Source organism: Oncorhynchus keta, chromosome 23 (assembly GCF_023373465.1).
Source record: "Oncorhynchus keta strain PuntledgeMale-10-30-2019 chromosome 23, Oket_V2, whole genome shotgun sequence".
Taxonomy (NCBI): Eukaryota; Metazoa; Chordata; class Actinopteri; order Salmoniformes; family Salmonidae; genus Oncorhynchus; species Oncorhynchus keta.
In genome coordinates, this window is record NC_068443.1 from 16174577 (window position 1) to 16198077 (window position 23501).

Genomic DNA, 23501 nt, shown 5'->3' on the forward strand with positions numbered 1-23501 from the left:
CTCCTACTAGGGCCACCCACATGTAATGCACAAATGACTGTAAAGGCAACTTGCAGACGAGGTTATGTTTGCTTCTAGCAGAACTCGGCTAGGCTTAAGCTCACAACTGTGCTCACACACTTGCATAATAATAGCTAGCTAGTTATTTAGCTGGACCTTGCTTCCAAACTTTGACTTTGTCTACCAAACGAACAAAACGGCCCCAAATGTCGTCATAATATATACGTGAAATGGCGGTCCAAGTTTCAACTGGATAGTATGAGACGACCTTAAGTCACTTTGGATAAAAGCATCTAACAAATGGCATATATTATAATTGAATATTATTATGTAAAACAGATGTATACAATATCCCTACAGTAGGATCTGGTTTATTACCCAGGTGAATCGTGCTATTATCCAGTTTAACCCACACAGGGGTTAATTGTGCTATTATGGAGCTAAAAGATATACAGGTTAAACCCAATGAGTTTATCAAGTGAAACACTCCACATGGGTAAAGTCCTGATTGTACGAAGTGACTGTCCTAGCTGGGGTGAACTCATGATTATGCATAGCCCAGTGTGAGTCCAGCTCGTGACCTTGAGCTAATATTTATTCACTGGCCTCTAAGCTGAGATTGCATGGCCGTCCGCTCCACTTCCCCCAGTGGCCCTGAAGGAGGACAAAGTGAGTCAGGGATGGAAGGGAGAGGGATGAGGGTACGGCGCTGTGCCCCTCTCTACAGGAACACACACATGCACACGCACACAGGTAAACACAAACACACATATGCACACGCGCATCAAATCAAATCAAGTGTTATTGGTCACAAACATGTGTTTAGCAGATGTTATTGCAAGTGTAGCGAAATGCATACGCAGACACACACATACAGACACACGTACACACACACACATGGAATACACATGGAAAAAATACACAAATGCTCAAACGCACACAAACAAATTCATGCAAAATGAACAGGGAAACATTCAAACACTGCTTCGGGATCCACTTTTTTATTTCTCTCCACTCTCTCTCTCTAAGATCCCATTGGCAAGGAGCAGTCCTCTTGGCAGTGACACATGGTGGCATGTGATCGATTTACCCTTTAAATGTACAGACGTGAATTACAGTAGGCCTCCGGTGGCCTTTTCCCACGTTGCCACCTGCCCTGCTGCTAAAAATATGATGTGATGTGAAGTAGACATCATCAGAGTGGGAATTAGGAATAAAAAAAACAACGAGCTCCACTAAGCAACACACGGTCCCCTATTAAACATCAGCTGATTACGATCATCAAAAGCAGGATTTGCATACTCTCGGGCTAAAAGCAGGATTTGCATACTCTCGGGCTAAAAGCAGGATTTGCATACTCTCGGGCTAAAAGCAGGATTTGCATACTCTCGGGCTAAAAGCAGGATTTGCATACTCTCGGGCTAAAAGCAGGATTTGCATACTCTCGGGCTAAAAGCAGGATTTGCATACTCTCGGGCTAAAAGCAGGATTTGCATACTCTCGGGCTAAAAGCAGGATTTGCATACTCTCGGGCTAAAAGCAGCAGTTTTGTTGTGAATAATGTGTCATGGAGGAATGGAATAGTACTGGTATATATTAAAGAGCCTTGTGGTGATAAGACCTGGCAATAATAATGATATATAATATATTTGCGGGGTCGGGAGGAGGTTGTCAGGCGGGGGACAAGTCTGCATGTCTGAATTAGATCACAAGATATCAGGACTTTCCACAACACAACTGCTGTTACGCTTGTCGATGGAAGGATCGGACCAAGGTGCAGCGTGGTAGGCGTACATTTAAATTTATTAAATGAACACCGAAAAAACAACAAATACAAAACGTAACGTCTAGTAGGGCTAAACAGCACAGTACCAAAACAAGATCCCACAAATTACAGGTGGGAAAAGGCTGCCTAAGTATGATCCCCAATCAGAGACAACGATAGACAGCTGCCTCTCATTGGGAACCATACCCAGACAAAAAAATAGATTGCCCACCCTAGTCACACCCTGACCTAACCAAATAGAGAATAAAAAGGCTCTCTAAGGTCAGGGCGTGACAACTGCATTATAGAAGGGCACCAATAGAGCCCAAACACAGGCCCTTGAATCCATCTGGCTGTTGGATCGATACTAAGTACATGACTGACCCATACCTGCTGTTCTGTTTACACTCAGAGAGAAACAATAGATAGAAACCAGATCTTTACCTGGACCAAATATAAACCAGATCTTTACCTGGACCAAACAGAAACCAGATCTTTACCTGGACCAAATAGAAAGAAACCAAACTTTTACCTGGACCAAATAGAAACCAGATCTTTACCTGGACCAAACAGAAACCAGATCTTTACCTGGACCAAACAGAAACCAGATCTTTACCTGGACCAAATAGAAAGAAACCAAACTTTTACCTGGACCAAATAGAAACCAGATCTTTACCTGGACCAAATAGAAACCAGATCTTTACCTGGACCAAATAGAAACCAGATCTTTACCTGGACCAAATAGAAACCAGATCTTTACCTGGACCAAATAGAAAGAAATCAGATATTTTCCTAGCCCAAACAAAACGAAACCAGATCTTTACCTGGACCAAATAGAAACCAGATCTTAACCTGGACCAAACAGAAAGAAACCAGATCTTTATTTGAACCCAACAATCACAGAAGCCAAGTGTAACTCGGGGGAGTCTACTTTGTATTTTTACTGAACCCAAAACTACAATATGATATTATTAGACCATAGGTAAAAGTTTGGTTCTCAAATACTTCAATTAAGCATCTGATGATGATCAGACTCTTTCATCGTGTTGACTGCAATTATGTCACTGAGTAGATTAGGCCCCTTCTGTCTGAGCCCCTGTCACGGCTCAAGAGCCCTGGCCTGCTCTCAGCTGTTTCCTCGGGCTGCAGGTGCTGGGGAGTGGAGGGGGAGGCTCTGGTCACAGACATGGCTCCCAGTCCCAGTCCTTTCCAACTGGAGGGTGAGCCTGGGTGAAGACCCACACAACCCTCTGTCATTAGACAACTGTCTTTAAGATGAGTGCTCTTGCCAGCCAGGTTACACAACACACTGGAGCAGGAACACAGTGTTTCCTTCCTGGCATGAAGTTTCATTTAACCCTTATTTTGCCAGGTAAGTTGACTGTGAACACGGGGAGATGAATGAGCCAATTATACGCTAGGTATGATTCGGTGACCATATGAGGGCCAGATTGTGAATTTAGCTAGGACACTGGGGTTAACACCCCTACTCTTACAATAAGTGCCATGGGATCTTTAGTGACCACAGAGAGTCAGGACACCCGTTTAACATCTCATCTGAAAGACAGCACCCTACACAGGGCAATGTCCCCAATCACTGACATGGGGCTTTGGGATATTTTTTTAGACCAGAGGAAAGAGTGCCTCCTACTGGCCCTCCAACATCACTTCCAGCAGCATCTGGCCTCCCATCCAGGGACCAACCTTGCTTAGCTTCAGAAGCAAGCCAGCAGTGGGATGCAGGGAGGTATGCTGCTGTTGGGCTAAGAAAGACACAGTGAGAGGCTGTCTAAAACATGTCTCTGAGCACATACTGTATTTAGCCACAAGGCTAGTTTATAAAATTGGTTCTGAAGTGAAATTGTTGTTGGCCCCATTCCAAATCAATACTATGCCCTTCTCTACTCCTCCCCTATGCCCTTGTTGACTCCCCCTCGCGGACATGAAAGCAGTGGGTTGAAGGGTATGGAAACAGCCCTAGACCTTTAGACACTTGTTCTGTGAAGCCATGGTATACATTGATCATGTGACCCTGGCTCTTTGAAGTCATGATGTGTACAGTGGTAGTCCACCAAACAGAGCATGAGGAGACCATTCTCCACAGGGTAGTTAGCGATCAAGGGATATCCTCCCTCAAGCCGTCTCCAAAGCCTTTGATACTTCTCCCTGGTGTGATGGGATTGAAGCTCAGTCACAGCACAGTAGTCCCTGTGTGGTGGAACGATGCCTTTGGTCCCTAATGCCACTGCAGGCTATTGCTCTTTTACTTCAGTAAACATCCATTTCAAAGTATCCTTTCCCATAACCATGTTTTCCCCTTCTATTCCAGGCCCTCCAGAATATGTGCTAAGGAAAACATATTCATTAGCCTAATGCACAGATGCAAAATGTATTTTCTTACTTCGTGTTTTTATGATTTATAGCGCGGCACAAACGTGAAATTGAGTATATGGCTATAAGTTATTTAAGTGATTTAGAGGTTGACACAGACTGCTTTTTTGTGGTTTATTATTTATGTGAAATTGATTATATGAGTATAAGCATATTACCTTATGATAATATAAGTAATTTAAGTGATTTAGGGATCTGGGAGTCTGCTTGCTTGCATACACAGTAGCAGGCTCCTCAGGTTCAGCACTGTAGCAGAGCAGACTGCCACTGCTGAGGTCTGAGTCCCATCACTCTGACTGGCTGGAGAGAGAGAGGGGGGTAGAGTGACAATACTGTAGCAGAGCAGCCTGCCACTGCTGAGGTCTGAGTCCCATCACTCTGATGATGTTATTGGTGAAATGTGTGTGTTAAAAGTGAGGTCATATAAAATGTGCTAATGGTCAAAGATATGAAGGTTCCCAGTGTTGTAGTAGGATACACTTTACCTCTTGGTTTTGTGTTGATCACATTCATTGGTGTTGATCAGCGGCGGCCAGGTTACAGGATGTTATGGAGGTTCCTGTATTGTACGATATACTGTGTGCTGATCAGTGATGGCCAGGTTACAGGATGTTATGGAGGTTCCTGTATTGTACGATATACTGTGTGTTGATCAGTGATGGCCAGGTTACAGGATGTTATGGAGGTTCCTGTGTTGTACGATATACTGTGTGCTGATCAGTGATGGCCAGGTTACAGGATGTTATGGAGGTTCCTGTGTTGTACGATATACTGTGTGCTGATCAGTGATGGCCAGGTTACAGGATGTTATGGAGGTTCCTGTATTGTACGATATACTGTGTGCTGATCAGTGATGGCCAGGTTACAGGATGTTATGGAGGTTCCTGTGTTGTACGATATACTGTGTGCTGATCAGTGATGGCCAGGTTACAGGATGTTATGGAGGTTCCTGTGTTGTACGATATACTGTGTGCTGATCAGTGATGGCCAGGTTACAGGATGTTATGGAGGTTCCTGTGTTGTATGATATAATGTGTGCTGATCAGTGATGGCCAGGTTACAGGATGTTATGGAGGTTCCTGTGTTGTACGATATACTGTGTGCTGATCAGTGATGGCCAGGTTACAGGATGTTATGGAGGTTCCTGTGTTGTACGATATACTGTGTGCTGATCAGTGATGGCCAGGTTACAGGATGTTATGGAGGTTCCTGTATTGTACGATATACTGTGTGCTGATCAGTGATGGCCAGGTTACAGGATGTTATGGAGGTTCCTGTATTGTACGATATACTGTGTGCTGATCAGTGATGGCCAGGTTACAGGATGTTATGGAGGTTCCTGTATTGTACGATATACTGTGTGCTGATCAGTGATGGCCAGGTTACAGGATGTTATGGAGGTTCCTGTATTGTACGATATACTGTGTGCTGATCAGTCCAGTGTTATGGCCAGGTTACAGGATGTTATGGAGGTTCCTGTATTGTACGATATACTGTGTGCTGATCAGTGATGGCCAGGTTACAGGATGTTATGGAGGTTCCTGTATTGTACGATATACTGTGTGCTGATCAGTGATGGCCAGGTTACCCTGGTTACAGGATGTTATGGAGGTTCCTGTATTGTACGATATACTGTGTGCTGATCAGTGATGGCCAGGTTACAGGATGTTATGGAGGTTCCTGTATTGTACGATATACTGTGTGCTGATCAGTGATGGCCAGGTTACAGGATGTTATGGAGGTTCCTGTATTGGATATACTGTGTGCTGATCAGTGATGGCCAGGTTACAGGATGTTATGGAGGTTCCTGTGTTGTACGATATACTGTGTGCTGATCAGTGATGGCCAGGTTACAGGATGTTATGGAGGTTCCTGTATTGTACGATATACTGTGTGCTGATCAGTGATGGCCAGGTTACAGGATGTTATGGAGGTTCCTGTATTGTACGATATACTGTGTGCTGATCAGTGATGGCCAGGTTACAGGATGTTATGGAGGTTCCTGTGTTGTACGATATACTGTGTGCTGATCAGTGATGGCCAGGTTACAGGATGTTATGGAGGTTCCTGTATTGTACGATATACTGTGTGATCAGTGATGGCCAGGTTACAGGATGTTATGGAGTTTCCTGTATTGTACGATATACTGTGTGCTGATCAGTGATGGCCAGGTTACAGGATGTTATGGAGGTTCCTGTATTGTACGATATACTGTGTGCTGATCAGTGATGGCCAGGTTACAGGATGTTATGGAGGTTCCTGTATTGTACCTGTGTGCTGATCAGTGATGGCCAGGTTACAGGATGTTATGGAGGTTCCTGTATTGTACGATATACTGTGTGCTGATCAGTGATGGCCAGGTTACAGGATGTTATGGAGGTTCCTGTATTGTACGATATACTGTGTGCTGATCAGTGATGGCCAGGTTACAGGATGTTATGGAGGTTCCTGTGTATACTGTGTGCTGATCAGTGATGGCCAGGTTACAGGATGTTATGGAGGTTCCTGTATTGTACGATATACTGTGTGCTGATCAGTGATGATTACAGGATGTTATGGAGGTTCCTGTATTGTACGATATACTGTGTGCTGATCAGTGATGGCCAGGTTACAGGATGTTATGGAGGTTCCTGTATTGTACGATATACTGTGTGCTGATCAGCGGCGGCCAGGTTACAGGATGTTATGGAGGTTCCTGTATTGTACGATATACTGTGTGCTGATCAGTGATGGCCAGGTTACAGGATGTTATGGAGGTTCCTGTATTGTACGATATACTGTGTGCTGATCAGCGGCGGCCAGGTTACAGGATGTTATGGAGGTTCCTGTGTTGTACGATATACTGTGTGCTGATCAGTGATGGCCAGGTTACAGGATGTTATGGAGGTTCCTGTATTGTACGATATACTGTGTGCTGATCAGTGATGGCCAGGTTACAGGATGTTATGGAGGTTCCTGTATTGTACGATATACTGTGTGCTGATCAGTGATGGCCAGGTTACAGGATGTTATGGAGGTTCCTGTATTGTACGATATACTGTGTGCTGATCAGTGATGGCCAGGTTACAGGATGTTATGGAGGTTCCTGTATTGTACGATATACTGTGTGCTGATCAGTGATGGCCAGGTTACAGGATGTTATGGAGGTTCCTGTATTGTACGATATACTGTGTGCTGATCAGTGATGGCCAGGTTACAGGATGTTATGGAGGTTCCTGTATTGTATACTGTGTGCTGATCAGTGATGGCCAGGTTACAGGATGTTATGGAGGTTCCTGATTGTACATATACTGTGTGCTGATCAGTGATGGCCAGGTTACAGGATGTTATGGAGGTTCCTGTATTGTACGATATACTGTGTGCTGATCAGTGATGGCCAGGTTACAGGATGTTATGGAGGTTCCTGTAGTGATATACTGTGTGCTGATCAGTGATGGCCAGGTTACAGGATGTTATGGAGGTTCCTGTATTGTTATACTGTGTGCTGATCAGTGATGGCCAGGTTACAGGATGTTATGGAGGTTCCTGTATTGTACGATATACTGTGTGCTGATCAGTGATGGCCAGGTTACAGGATGTTATGGAGGTTCCTGTATTGTACGATATACTGTGTGCTGATCAGTGATGGCCAGGTTACAGGATGTTATGGAGGTTCCTGTGTTGTACGATATACTGTGTGCTGATCAATGATGGCCAGGTTACAGGATGTTATGGAGGTTCCTGTGTTGTACGATATACTGTGTGCTGATCAGTGATGGCCAGGTTACAGGATGTTATGGAGGTTCCTGTGTTGTATGATATAATGTGTGCTGATCAGTGATGGCCAGGTTACAGGATGTTATGGAGGTTCCTGTGTTGTACGATATACTGTGTGCTGATCAGTGATGGCCAGGTTACAGGATGTTATGGAGGTTCCTGTGTTGTACGATATAATGTGTGCTGATCAGTGATGGCCAGGTTACAGGATGTTATGGAGGTTCCTGTGTTGTACGATATAATGTGTGCTGATCAGTGATGGCCAGGTTACAGGATGTTATGGAGGTTCCTGTGTTGTACGATATACTGTGTGCTGATCAGTGATGGCCAGGTTACAACGCATGTCTTGAGAAGACACTTCTCCTCAGACAAGGACCTCCCGGCCCAGAGATTGGCTGGCCTTTCATCATGTCAGACAGCACTGTGGTAATGGTGGCAGGAGCTTCATTAAGGGCCTCGTTAAATCCCCCCGTTAAGCCACGTCATTAAGGATCGGTCATTAATGACCCTTGGTTAAGAACCCTGAGTGATGAATCTTCTCTTCTGGTGATCTTGGCCAGCAGACTGTGCAGGCCAATTAGGCCAAACCAAAACATCCAGGATGAAGGTAGAATAACTCCAAGCTAAAACTCCCAAAATAACTAATACAGGGTGTACTATAAGTGCAGTATTCTTGACAACCTTAAAGGCCCCCAGTATCAGTGACAACTTTAAAGACCCCCCAGGTGTTACACGGTGACTCAGGTCTCAAGTCTATTCCCAATCCTGCTCCCTTCCCACAACATTGTTTCGCTGCCAATTTATTTAGAATAAAGTGGTAGTAAGACTAGGAGCATTACCCTCTGCTCAATTTCTATAAATTATTCTGTGAAATTGGCAGTGAAATCATGTTTTGGAAGGAGGTATGACATAATAAACTCAGCAAAAAAAGAAACGTCCCTTTTTTCAGGACCCTGTCTTTCAATGATAATTCGTAAAAATTAAAATAACTTTACAGATCTTCATTGTAAAGGATTTAAACACTGTTTCCCATGCTTGTCCAATGAACCATAAGCAATTAATGAACATGCACCTGTGGAACGGCCGGACACTAACAGCTTACAGACGGTAGGCAATTAAGGTCACAGTTATGAAAACTCAAGACACTAAAGAGGCCTTTCTACTGACTCTGAAAAACACAGAAAGAAATATGCCCAGGGTCCCTGCTCATCTGCGTGAACGTGCCTTAGGCATGCTGCAAGGAGGCATGAGGACTGCAGATGTGACCAGGGCAATACATTACAATGTCCGTACTGTGAGACGCCTAAGACAGAGCTACAGGGAGACAAGACGGACAGCTGATCATCCTCACAGTGGCAGACCACGTGTAACAACACCTGCACAGGATCGGTACATCCGAACATCACACCTGCGGCACAGGTACCGGATGTCAACAACAACTGCCAGAGTTACACCAGGAACGCACATTCCCTCCATCAGTGCCCAGACTGTCCAAAATAGGCTGAGAGAGTCTAGACGGAGGGCTTGTAGGCCTGTTGTAAGGCAGGTCCTCACCAGACATCACCGGCAACATCAGCCATGGGCACAAACTCACCCTCGCTGGACCAGAAAGGACTTGTAAAAAGTGCTCTTCACTGATGAGTCGCAGTTTTGTTTCACCAGGGGTGATGGTCGGATTCGCGTTTATCGCCGAAGGAATGAGCGTTACATCGAAAGAGGCCTTACTACTGACTCTGAAATACACAGAAAGAAAATGCCCAGGGTCCCTGCTCATCTGCGTGAACGTGCCTTAGGCATGCTGCAAAGAGGCATAAGGACTGCAGATGTGGCCAGGGCAATAAATTGCAATGTCCATACTGTGAGACGCCTAAGACAGTGCTTAAAGGGAGACAAGACGGACAGCTGATCATCCTCGCAGTGGCAGACCACGTGTAACAACACCTGCACAGGATCGGTACATCCAAACATCACACCAGCGGGACAAGTACAGGATGGCAACAACAACTGCCCGAGTTACACCAGGAACGCACAATCCCTCCATCAGTGCTCAGACTGTCCGCAATAGGCTGAGAGAGGTTGGACTGAGGGCTTGTATGCTTGTTATAAGGCAGGTACTCACCAGACATCACCGACAACAACATCACCTATGGGCACAAACCCACCCTTGCTGGACCAGACAGGACTGGCAAAAAGTGCTCTTCACTGACGAGTCGCAGTTTTGTCTCACCAGGGGTGATGGTCAGATTCGCGTTTATCGTCGAAGGAATGAGCGTTACGTCAAGGCCTGTACTCTGGAGCGGGATTGATTTGGAGGTGGAGGGTCTGTCATGGTCTGGGGGCGGTGTGTCACAACATCATCAGACTGAGCTTGTTGTCATTGCAGGCAATCTCAACGCTGTGCGTTACAGGGAAGACATCCTCCTCCCTCATGTGGTACCCTTCCTGCAGGCTCATCCTGACATGATCCTCCAGCATGACAATGCCACCAGCCATACTGCTCATTCTGTGCATGACTTCCTGCAAGACAGGAATGTCAGTGTTCTGCCATGGCCAGCAAAGAGCCCGGATCTCAATCCCATTGAGCAGGTCTGGGACCTGTTGGATTGGAGGGTGAGGGCTAGGGCCATTTCCCACAGAAATGTCTGGGAACTTGCAAGTGCCTTGGTGGAAGAGTGGGGTAACATCTCACAGCAAGAACTTTCAAATCTGGTGCAGTCCATGAGGACTTAATGCAGCTGGTGGCCACACCAGACAATGACTGTTACTTTTGATTTTGACCCCCCTTTGTTCAGTGACACATTATTCAATTTCTGTTAGTCACATGTCTGTGGAACTTGTTCAGTTTATGTCTCAGTTGTTGAATCTTGTTATGTTCATACAAATACTTACACGTTAAGTTTGCTGAAAATAAACGCAGCTGACAGTGAGAGGACGTTTCTTTTTTTGCTGAGTTTAGTAGTATAAATCCCCTTTGCACAGTCACCGCAGCTGGACAGTTTTCTCATGGCTTCTGGGAGGAAATATTGTAGGAATTCTCAACCGGTGTCGCTCATTCAGCCGACAGAAACATTCAACCGGTTTTCCCCATTAAGCAGCGGGTCGGAGTCAGAGGCCGAGCCTTCTCTGGTCTCTCTTCCACCCTTTACAGGGTCTGAGACGCGGATGTCTCCCACCATTAGCTCTGACAAATTGAAAACCCTAGTCATTGGCGACTCCATCGCAGTATTAGACTTAAAACAAATAATCCAGCGATCATACACTGTTTACCAGGGGGCAGGTCTACCAACGTTAAGGCTAATCTGAAGACGGTGCTGGCTAAGGCTAAAACTGGCGAGTGTAGAGAGTATAGGGATATTGTTATCCACGCCGGCACCAATGATGTTGGATGAAACAGTCAGCCAAGCGCAATTTATTTTCCACCATAATTTGCAAATAAATTCATAAAAAATCCTACAATGTGATTTTCTGGATTTTTTTTTTAAGTGGGAGAACCAACACAATTGGTGGCTGACTAAATACTTTTTTGCCCCACTGTATCAGTTTGTCTCTGTGGATGGTTTGTCCTCTGACAAATCAACTGTAAATTTCGGTGTTCCTGAAGGTTCCATATTAGGACAACTCGTGTTTTCACTATATATTTTGCCTCTTGGTGATGTCATTCAGAAACATAATGTTAACTTGTACTGCTATGCGGATGATACACAGCTGTACATTCCGATGAAACATGGTGAAGCTCCAAAATCGCCGTCCCTGGAAGCCTGTGTTTCAGACATAAGGAAGTGGATAGCGGGAAATGTTTTACTTTTAAACTCAGACAAAACAGAGATGCTAGTTCTAGGTCCCAAGAAACAAAGAGATCTTCTGTTGGATATGACATTTAATCTCAATGATTGTACAGTTGTCTCAAATAAAACTGTGAAGGACCTCGGCGTTACTCTGGACCCTGAACTCTCTTTTGACGAACATATCAAGACTGTTTCAAGGACAGCTTTTTTCCATCTACATAACATTTAAAAAATCAGAAACTTTCTGCCCAAAAATTATGCAGAAAAATTTATCCATGCTTTAGTCACTTCTAGATTAGACTACGGCAATGCTCTACTTTCCGGCTACCCGGATAAAACATTAAATAAACACCAGTTAGTGCTAAACACGGCTGCTAGAATCTTGACTAGAACCAAAGAATTTGATCATATTACTCCAGTGTTAGCCTCTCTATACTGGCTTCCTGTTAAGGCTAGGGCTGATTTCAAGGTTTTACTACTAACCTACAAGGCATTACATGGGCTTGCTCCTACCTATCTCTCTGATTTGATCCTGCTGTACATACCTACACGTACGCTACAGTCACAAGATGCAGGACTTCGTATTGTCCCTAGAATTTCTATGCAAACAGCTGGAGAAAGGGCTTTCTCCTAGAGAGCTCCATTTTTATGGAATGGTCTGCCTACCCATTTGAGAGACGCAGACTCGGTCTCGACCTTTAAGTATTTATTGAAGACTCATCTCTTCAGTAGGTCCTATGACTGAGTGTAGTCTGGCCCAGGAGTGTGAAGGTGAACGGAAAGGCACTGGAGTGACAGACCGCCCCTGCTGTCTCTCCCTGGCTGGTTCCCCTCTCTCCACTGGGCCTCTAACCCTATTAGGGGTCTGAGTCACTGCTTACTTGTGCTCTTCCATGCCGTTCCTAGGAGGGGTGCGTCACTTGATTAAAAAAGTTGACGATAAACATTCACAAAACACTTCAAAATACTTTTGTAATGCAACTTTAGGTATTAGTAAACGTTAATAATCTATCAAAATGATCACGGGGCGATGTATATTCTTTAGCTCCACGTCTTGAAATCATGTCCGGATATTTCTCAACCAAAACATCCTGTCGGAGACCGAAAGAAATCGGATCCCTTGTTTCGGTTTGACCAAGAAACAAATCCGAGACAAATGACAAGACTGTTGACATCGTGTGGAAGCTGTAGGTATTGCAACCTCGGCCCCATTTAATGTGGGTCACTTATAACAATTGGTTGAAGTGGCGCATGGATATATTTTCCCATTTTCAGTGATCAGATTTTCCTGCACTTTTCGATGAAACGCACGTTCTGTTATAGTCACAGCCGTGATTTAACCAGTTTTAGAAACGTCTGAGTGTTTTCTATCCACACATACTAATCATATGCATATACTATATTCCTGGCATGAATAGCAGGGCGCTGAAATGTTGCGCGATTTTTAACAAAAAGCTGCGAAAATTTGCAGGCTCCCTAAGAGGTTTTAAGTATTTATTGAAGACTCATCTCTTCAGTAGGTCCTATGATTGAGTGTAGTCTGGCCCAGGAGTGTGAAGGTGAACGTAAAGGCACTGGAGTGACAGACCGCCCTTGCTGTCTCTCCCTGGCCGGTTCCCCTCTCTCCACTGGGCCTCTAACCCTATTAGGGGTCTGAGTCACTGGCTTACTGGTGCTCTTCCATGCCGTCCCTAGGAGGGGTGCGTCACTTGATTTGGGTTCGTCTGGGTTGGCGCCCCCCTCGGGTTCATGCTGTGGGGGAGATCTTTGTGGGCTATACTCAGCCTTATACTCAGCCTTCTCTCAGGGTAGTTAGTTGGTGGTTTGAAGATATCCCTCTAATGGTGTTGGGGCTGTGCTTTGGCAGTGGGTGGGGTTATATCCTGCCTAGTTGGCCCTGTCCGTGGGTATCGTCGGACAGGGCAACAGTGTCTCCCGACCCCTCCTTTCTCAGCCTCCAGAATTTATGCTGCAATAGTTTATGTGTCGGGGGGCTAGGATCAGTCTGTTATATCTGGAGTATTTCTCCTGTCTTATCCAGTGTCCTGTGTGAATTTAAGTATGCTCCCTCTAACTCTCTCTCTCTCTCTTTCTCTTTTCTCTCTTCTCCCGGAGGACCTGAGCCACAGGACCATGCCTCAGGACTACCTGGGCTGATGACTCCTTGTTGTCCCGAGTCCACCTGCTGTCCCCAGTCCACCTGCTGCTGCTCCAGTTTCAACTGTTCTGCCTGCGGCTATGGAACCCTGACCTGTTCACTGGACGTGTTACCTTGTCCCGGACCTGCTGTTTTCGACTCTCTCTCTCTCTACCGCACCTGCTGTCTCTGAATGATTGGCTATGAAAAGCCAATTGACATTTACTCCTGAGGTGCTGACCTGTTGCAACCTCTACAACCACTGTGATTATTATTATTTGACCCTGCCGGTCATCTATGAAAGTTTAAACATCTTGGCCATGTACTGTTATAATCTCCACCCAGCACAGCCAGAAGAGGACTGGCCACCCCTCAGAGCCTGGTTCCTCTCCACCAGCCACAGCCAGAAGAGGACTGGCCACCCCTCAGAGCCTGGTTCCTCTCTAGGTTTCTTCCTGGGTTCCCGCCTTGCTAGGGAGTTTTTCCTTGCCACCGTGCTTCTACATCTGCATTGCTTGGCTGTTTGGGGTTTTAGGCTGGGTTTCTGAATAGCACTTTGTGACATCGGCTGATGTAAAAGGGCTTTATAAATACATTTGATTGATTGAGAGAATGAACCAGGAGCTGGGGAGTTTCCTGAGGAGCCACTGCAGGACCGGCAGGGAGAGTGGGCCCAATTCCTTCCCTGGGCGGAGGACGCCCAGAATTTGTTACGTCACTCCTCAACCGGGCTGACTCCCTTCCAGTGTGTTCTGGGTCATCAGCCGGCCCTGGACCCTGGGCCAGACCGAAGCTCCTGCAGTGGATGAGTGTTTCAGGCACACATAAGAAGTGTGGGGCGATGCCCATGTAAGACTCCAGCGTGCCATCCACCAACAGAAGGAGCAGGCGGATCGCCACCACAGGGAGGCTCCCGTGTTCCATCCTGGTGATCGCGTCTGGCTCTCCACCAGAAACTTCCCACTCCACCTGCCCTGCAAGAAGCTGAGCCCCGGGTTTGTGGGGCCGTTCAAGGTTCTCCGGAGGGTCAACGAGGTGACATATAGATTACAGCTCCCCAGTTACTACCGTATCTCACCTCCCTTTCATGTCTCCCTTCTCAGGCCGGTGGTTCCTGGTCCCCTGGCTGAGGCTGTCCCCCACGACACCCCTCCTCATCCCCTGGATGGCAAAGGTGGCCCGCCTATACGGTCAGATCCCTACTGGACTCCCGATATCGTGGGGGGCGGCTCCAATACGTAGTGGACAGGGAGGGTTACGGTCCAGAGGAGCGGTGTTGGGATCCGGTGGAGGACATTCTGAATCCCAAAATCATCTGGGATTTCCACCTTCGCAGCCCATTTCCACCTTCGCAGTCCATTTCCACCTTTGCAGCCCATTCTGGATCCCAACATCATCCGTGATTTCCACCTTCGCAGACCGGCCCCTCCTCACCCTCGGGGCCATCCCCCTTGCCGGCGTCTTAAAGGGTTATTTATAGCGTCTTAATCTGCGTGCGTGCGTGCGTGCGTGCGTGCGTGTGTGCGTGTGTGCGTGTGTGTGTGTGTGTGTGTGTGTGTGTGTGTGTGTGTGTGTGTGTGTGTGTGTGTGTGTGTGTGTGTGTGTGTGTGTGTGTGTGTGTGTCCGTGTGCGTGTGCGTGTGTTCATGTGCTTGTGTCCATGTCTCTCTGTGTCTGTTGGCTAAGACCTTGAACTGCAGTGTACAAGCACTGGGAGTCTATATAGTATTCATCATGCTCCTCCATCTGAGTTCTCTCTATCCATAATCATGTCTCTAATAAGGAGAAGCAAAACATCATGTTCCCATTGATCTTCAGTGTGTTCCAGCTAAGCCTGTAGCCTGTAGCCTGTAGCCTGTAGCCTGTAGCCTGTAGCCTGTAGCCTGTAGCCTGTAGCCTGTAGCCTGTACTGGGCCAGAGACGGAAGATTAAAAATGCATAAGAGCATTAAGATGTACAAGAGCATTATCCATGTATGTACATCGCTGATACGCTCTGATACAAATTACGCACACACACATACCCACACCCGTGCACACACACACACCAGTACGCACACAAACACAATTGGTGTTCTGGGAGGACTCCAAGTGTCAGCAATATCATATGGCGTGTGTGTGGTCTGGCTGTGTTCCCTCATAGAGCTCAATACAATCTGCAGGCATAAATACCTGCTCCCCAGTGCATGTTTGCACTAATGACTTACAATGCTGGCCATCTGTACCGTGGACATTCAGCTCAGTTCATGCATCTTGTCTTTGCCCGTTCTGCATCAATTTGGGCAATTTTTCATCTATCGTACATCATGTACCTATAAGGCCTGCCTGAAGTGCCCAAATGAAGCATTTCCTAATAGTCAGTAGGCTACTTACAGACGTCTCTCTGTCGGAGAGGGCCCCATGCCTGGCTGTCTGTACAGCTGGATATAAAACGTGAAGCAATTTGGCCTAAGCGTTTATAAAATAGGATCTGCAGACAGTGAGACATTTCCTACAGAGCGGGGCTTTTTTCCCCATATATCTTTTTCTCGCAGTGCTGTTTGACAGCCCGCAGCACTCACACAGGATCATTACTATTCATTTACTCAGCAGACTGGCCACACGGACTTAAACAGTAGCCATCTACACACAGCAGCGTATACAACACACTACTCTAAGGCTAAGTAGAGGGAGAGCTTGAGTACGCTCATGTCTAGTCAACGTGACCTAACCCACACATCCTCAGTAAGTCTCTGAAAACCAAAGGAGCAGGATGAATAAGGCTACACGACTGCTATAATGAACTATCAGAGTGAAGGGGGAGAAATATAGCCGCTGTTAGTGTTTTGAGGTGGTAAATGTAATAGTGATAAATCTATGCTCGTAAGATGTAAATCACCCAGATTGCAATATCATTCTACCGGACCTACTGGAATGCTGGCCACGAGAGAGTGGACATTGACAGGTCCTGACCTGGAGTGAAATGAGATATAACTTTGACTACATTCATTCTCATGAAGATGTCAGTTCCCATTGGTGTGTGGATTGGTGCTAGTTATGACTGGTCCCAGGGGCCTGTATGGTTCAAGAGCTTTAGTTGAGCCTCAGTGCCTCATTGATTAATATAAGTGTTCATGGGGATTGGAAGGCACCAGAGTAGACTGGGCTGATGTAAATCAATTCCAATTGAAGATTTATTTCACATACAATACAAACCCGCAGCTCCTAATGACAATGAAATAGTACCACTGGTATATATAAAGGGAATACAGGTTAGGGTTGAATTAGGACAGTTTAGTACAGGGATCTCCAACTGTGTTCCTGGAGAGCTACAGTGCATTGGAAAGTAATCAGACCCTTTGACCTTTTCCACATTTTGTTACGTTACAGCCTTATTCTAAAATGGATTAAGAAGAAGTTGTCTACACACCATTCCTCATAATGACCCCATACAATTGTTTATTTTTTGTGACTAGGGTGGGCATTCTTGTTTCTTTATTTCTATGTTTTTTGTTTCTATGTTTTGGCCGGGTATGGTTCTCAATCAGGGACAGCTGTCTATCGTTGTCTCTGATTGGGAGTCATACTTAGGCAGCCTGTTTTTCCACCTTAGTTGTGGGTAGTTATATTTGTTAGTGGCACTATAGCCCTCGTAAGCTTCATGGTCGGTTTGTTTCTTCTTCTTCTTCTTCTTTGTTGAGGCACAGATCTGGGAAAGGGTACCAAAACATTCTGAAGCATTGAAGGTCCCCAAGTACACAGTGGCCTCCATCATTCTTAAGAAGAATTTGGAACCACCAAGACTCTTCAATGCCACCAAGACTCTTCCTAGAGCTGACCGCCCAGACAAACTTAGCAATTGGGAGAGAAGAGCCTTTGTCAGGGAGGTGACCAAGAACCCGATGGTCACTCTGATAGAGTTTCAGAGTTCCTCTGTGGAGAAGGGAGAACCTTCCAGAAGGACAACCATCTCTGCTGCGCTCCATCAATCAGGCCTTTAAGGTAGAGTGGCCAGACGGAAGTCACTTCACAGTAAGGCACATAACAGCCCGCTTGGATTTTGCCAAAAGGCACCTAAAGGAATCTCAGACCATGAGAAACAATCTTCTCTGCTCTGCTGAAACTAAGATCGAACTCTTTGGCCTGAAAGCCAAGCGTCACATCTGGAGGAAACCTGGCACCATCCCTACGGTGAGGCATGGTGGTGGCATGCTGTCGGGATGTTTTTCAGCAGCAGGGACTGAGAGACTAATCAGGATCGAGGAAAAGATGAACATAGCAAAGTACTATGTTCATAGCAAAGTACTATGGTTGCTCCACTAAAAGTTTTGTGATTATGCTGTGGGATTTAGAGGTCATTTGTGGTTTAGTACGGTACCCTGCGTCACCACTTCATTGCGCCAGACCAGCGCAAGGAGGAGTTAGATCACTGATTATGCTTTTGGGTCCTACTGTGTCTCTAATTGACAATGAATGGGCGACATAAACTGATAATTATGCACGACTTCAGTATTACTTACTAAAATTGTTGTTACACTAAGGTTATTATTTCATTTTATTAGGATTATTTTTGCTCTTACTGTAGTACTGTAGCCCACTCCCAACCAGTCACGTTGTACAGCCCCTGAGTGGTGCAACGTTCTAAGACACTGCACAGCAGTGCAAGCTGTGTTGCTACAGATGCTGGTTCAATACCTGTGCCGGCCTCGACTGGGAGACCCATGAGATGATTGCACGTTTTTGGTTTCTCTCCCTCTAAAAACAGAAATAAATAATTTCAAATAACAAATTGGCTATATTTACAAATTAGTAACAATGTCTCACCCATGTTCAAGAATGGCCTTTTTCTTGCTCATTTTACATTATTTGAAAACAAAATCATCTCCAAAATATTGTTATTTTTTTAAACAAAGCTATTATTATTTTTAGAATTATAGAAAAGCCCATTGGATATTCTCAGAGATATATTATTAACCCTGTTATTAGCAGGACAATATATATTGGTAATGGCTCCCGAGTGGCGCACAATGGGATTGCCTTGCAGTTTTCCAGCTGTATCCACTGAAAGTGTGTGAGGTACAAGGCACGAGGGCAGGGGGCACGGGATGGGCCGCAGAGCCGCACACAGAAGACCGACCTTGCCCATGGGGAAGGGAGGACCCGGAAGGAGGAGGGGGGGTGGACCCCCACCCAGTCATGCTGGCAACACTTTAAGGGGAATTGCATTAATAATGGCACTGACTAGGGAAATGTTCCCATTGTTCTGTTCTTAGTGCCAGTCTATACATTCAAACTCAAACAATGTAACTAATAATGGCATCTTTATGCTTTCATTAATAAAATAATTATAAAAATACTCTTTCAAAATGCTGATGTTTATTTAGTTATGGATCCATAATGAATTACTATGGGAATAAATTTAACTGAATTACAGAAACATCCTCCAATCCTCTATATGTAATTATTGGCTGAGAATCACGTCATATTTTTTTATATACTGTAGGCCTACCATAGGCGACATGAGTCTCACAAGTATTGAGTAATGTGCTGTTAAAATGGGTGTCGGTTTTATGTATTTAAAGAGCACATTGAAGTTAGAAGCAATAGCCTACAACTATTTTAGCACCATTTCGCACTGCTCTGAGACAAGCATGGGGACTGGTCTTGATAAATTAATGAGATTTTTATTTTCACTGAATCTCCATTTGGGTATTGGTTAGACTAGACTTGTAGAAATGTTATGCTCTTAGTGTAACCTTTATTTTACTGGGCAAGTCAAGAACAAATTCTTATTTACAAGGACAGCCAACTCCTTCCTCCCCATTGGGGAATTGAACCCAGGTCTCCCACGTTCCTGCATGACACGGGGATACTTTAGCTAAATAGCACTATACTGTACTCCCGACCGTCACGTTGTACAGAGCCATATTTTCCGTTCCATCCTAACGGAGACGCAGAGGGTTTTTCATATTTCTTGGAATAGAAACACCATAACATTAATGAAATGAATTAAGCAAGTACCAGTCAAAAGTTTGGACACACCTACTCATTCAAGGGTTTTTCTTTATTTTTACTATTTTCTACATTGTAGAATAATAGTGAAGACATCACAACAACGAAATAACAATTTTTTAAACCTTAATTTAACTAGGCAAGTCAGTTAAGAACAAATTCTTATTTTCAATGACGGCCTAGGAAGAGTAGGTTAATTGCCTTGTTCAGGGGCAAAATGACAACATTTTACCTTGTCAGCTTGGAGATTCGATCTTGTAACCTTTCAGTTACAAGGCCAACGCTCTAACCACTACCTGCCACCCCATGTAATTAGTTAAGAACAAATTCTTATTTACAAGGACATCCTACTCCTTCCTCCAAGTGGTTGAATTGTTCCCCCGTCTCCGGCGTGCCTGCATTCTCTAGTACAGCCACTACTGAAGGCTATCAAATGCTTCTCAAAGATGGCCACTGGTGGTCAAACTAGCACTAACTAGCATTAATGGTACCTGTGGTTCATACTTAAATAACATGCCATAGAATTCTGCAACACCATGCAAGCTGTGCCGCAGTACGCTGCAACTTTTAAAGAATGAATGGCAACCTGCTCCAGACCGCTCAGGACCTCAGACTGAGGGAGAACGTTCACATTCCAACAGGACACCGACCCTCAGCACACAGCCAAGACAACGCAGGAGTGGCACCCTTGAGTGGCCCAGCCAGAGCCCGGACTTGAACCCGATCTAACATCTCTGGAGAGACCTGAAAATAGCTTGCAGCAACCTGAAAGAGCTTGATAGGATCTTCAGAGAAGAATGGGGGAAACTCCCCAAATACAGGTGTGCCAAGCTCGTAACTTCATACCCAAAAAGTACTGAGTAAAGGGCCTGAATATTTACGTAAATGTGATATTGCAAGTTTTTCTTTTTAATACATTTGCAAAAAATAAATAAAAACCTGTTTTTGCTTTGTCATTATGAGGTATTGTGTGTAGATTGATGAGAAAAATGTAATCAATTTTAGAATAAGGCTGTAACATAACAAAATGTGGAAAAAGTCAAGGAGTCTGAATACTTTCCCAATAGACTGTATACTGTTTATGGTGCAGTAAACCTGATTCAACTAATCATGGTCTTCCTTCTTGACCAAGGTTACTTGGATCAGGTTTGCCAGTTGTAGGGTTCAGGGTTGGAGTTGAAGACCCCTGGTACAGAATAAGACACAAAAAATGCTTCATAGAACTAATGAACAAGGTAATAATGTTTCCTCTTACCCTTCCGATGAGCACAGGTTCTGGCCCGCTGTACTCCTCAATTACAAAGAACTGGTTCCAGATCCAACTCCTTCTGCTGCGGGACCGAGTCCCCTCCCCCCCCGTATGACCAGGCCCCTCTTCCTCCTCCTCATCTGACTCCGCCTCTTGGAACACCAGGCCCCAGCCATTACCGGGCTCGGACTCGACTGTCATCACCCCACTGGCTGCCTTGTCCTGGCTGACCCCCCAGTATGGGTCTGGGCGGAGTTTGAGGACATGGCTGCTGTTAATTAACTCTGTAGCGCCAACTACAGGGTCTTGAGTGACACTTGGACTCAGGATCTTGAGTCGTGGTCCGGCTGTGTGAAGAAGGCTCTCCTCGAAATCTTGAGTCCCCTTTCTCTGGGGCTGCAGGGTGAACACTGATGGATGGCCAGCATCTGTCTGAGAAGGGACGTTTGAGGGGAGATGCTTGGTCGTGGCTGGAGGGTCAGTCTGACTGTTGGTCACCTCCCTGTCAGTGTTGAGACTGACCTCATTCATAGGCAGTGACAGAGGGTGAGAGATGTGCTTGTTCATCCAGGTGTCTGTGCTATCTGAACCCCTCATCTCAGAGTTGTCCTTTCCCACACCAGAATCTGGAGTGGCTACACTTAAAGTGTGAATAGCCTCTTCTGGACTGAAATCAGCATTTGTGACAGCGCTTACATGTGGCAGAGCAGTTTGGTTATCCAATGTGAAATGGTTTTGAGTGACAGCCATATCTTGCTTCGGTAATTTCAGGGCCTCCAACTGGCTGCGATCCACATCAATCAAATCTCTCTTTCTGCTTCGGCTGCTCTTGCTCTGAATCTGTGAGTTCACAATCCTCACCAGGTTCTCTTTTGACAGTAGTTTCAGGACACCGTAGCTGCCGGTTGGGGTTAAGTTCCTTGTTGAATCTTTAGTGAGTCCTCTGCCTGGCAGCCCTGTGGTGTGAATGCTCAGATCTGATCTGACTCTGGATCGGGGAAGGGATTTGAATCTGGTTTTATTGGAGTGCATGTCTAGCCTGTGGTGGACTAAGAATACTTTCTCCATCTTCCCTGTCTTGGTGGGATTTTCAGCGTTTTTGGTGCTGTTTCTACTCTTTCTAAGCCCTTTCTCCTGGATGGCTTCCCTGTCATTGAGTGACACAGACAGAGTTGACTCCCCTTTTTTGACAGGGTCTTCTTCCAAGTCTAACACAGGATTAGGTTTAAAAGTCTCCCTCTCCTTATTAGCTGTTATGGCTGCATTATTCTGGGGTATTTTGGAGCCACTATCAACACCATGGTCATGACCAATCAAGTTTCTAAGAGTCACCATTGGCATCACGTTTGAATCCACACTTGAATCCCATTGGTCGGCTACTCTGTTCTCCCCTAACTTCAGCAAGTGAACCCCGCCCACCCCTCTTCTCCTGATGATCTTAGTGGCTGAACCTTCTCTCATAAGCCCCTCCCACAGACATAGGGAGACCAATAGGAGCAGATTCCTGGTAATCATCTTGGCTTGTGGTGAGATGAGCTAATTTGAGTGACACTTGCTGTGAGGAAGTACTTGTTTTCCAGTTGTCTTCATTCTCTCCTCTATTTCTCTTTCCTTGTATCCTCCTCTCACTCTTCCATTACATGCCCTTCACACTAAGCTGGAGGGCAGGTGCCCTTCCCACAAAAAATCTCTATCTATTCACGGCTCCTCTCTGCTGTTTTTTCCCCTCTTGCAGAACGTCTCATTCAGTGTTCCACGGAGGGTTGAACAACCTGAGAGAAAAGATAAAGATAATTAAGTTAAAACTTTAATGTTAATTAAAAGCGGAGCAACACAGCAAGGTAAGTAGGAGAACTGACAGATGAACAAGCAGGACAGATCCACTAATGGAGCGGCAATCACATTAACACAAGCACTGGTGCATTGCACGGTGAAGTCAGATAGCTGTTGTTACACTCTGACCATAGTGTTCAGTAGGTCGCCCTGTGTTGTCACTCGCAATACTGATCCATGCTCTTAATTGTGTGTACTTTCTTGTAGTATTTGCAGTTACTTTGTGAGTTGTGTTGTGTTTTTGTTTAACTATGTGCTGTCTTGTCTTGTGCAGTGTAGTGTGTTGGTGTGTAACATTTGAGTAGTGTTGTGTTACAGACAGGCCCTGTCAGTACAGTCATTGGGGCATGGCTGAGGTCTGAATATTCCCAAAAGATTCCTCCTCTGCCCTTTGTCCTACTCCCTCCCCATCTTGCACTTTTTCCTTACTCTCCATTTAAACAACTAGTTTTCTTAGAAAAAACCTTGCACTACCCGCCACCTCCTCCTCCCCCTCCTCCTCCTTGTCTTTTTCTCTTCCCACCTCTCCCACTCACCACCTTTCTCTATCTATCCATGTCTGTCTCACCACCTTTCTCTATCTCAGCCTATCTATC

General features: G+C 45.5%; 1 protein-coding gene across 2 annotated transcripts in view; it reads right to left on the bottom strand.

Moving 5' to 3' along the window:
• LOC118402509 (uncharacterized) overlaps positions 1 to 22461 on the bottom strand; it is a 171700-nt gene extending 149239 nt beyond the window's left edge. For both annotated transcript variants that reach the window (XM_052476577.1, XM_052476575.1), the window contains exon 1: positions 21079 to 22461. In XM_052476577.1, coding sequence (XP_052332537.1) covers positions 21079 to 22413 — 1335 coding nt within the window. In that variant the 5' untranslated portion in view covers positions 22414 to 22461. The remainder of the gene's footprint in view (positions 1 to 21078) is intronic.
• Positions 22462 to 23501: the final 1040 nt, after the last annotated feature.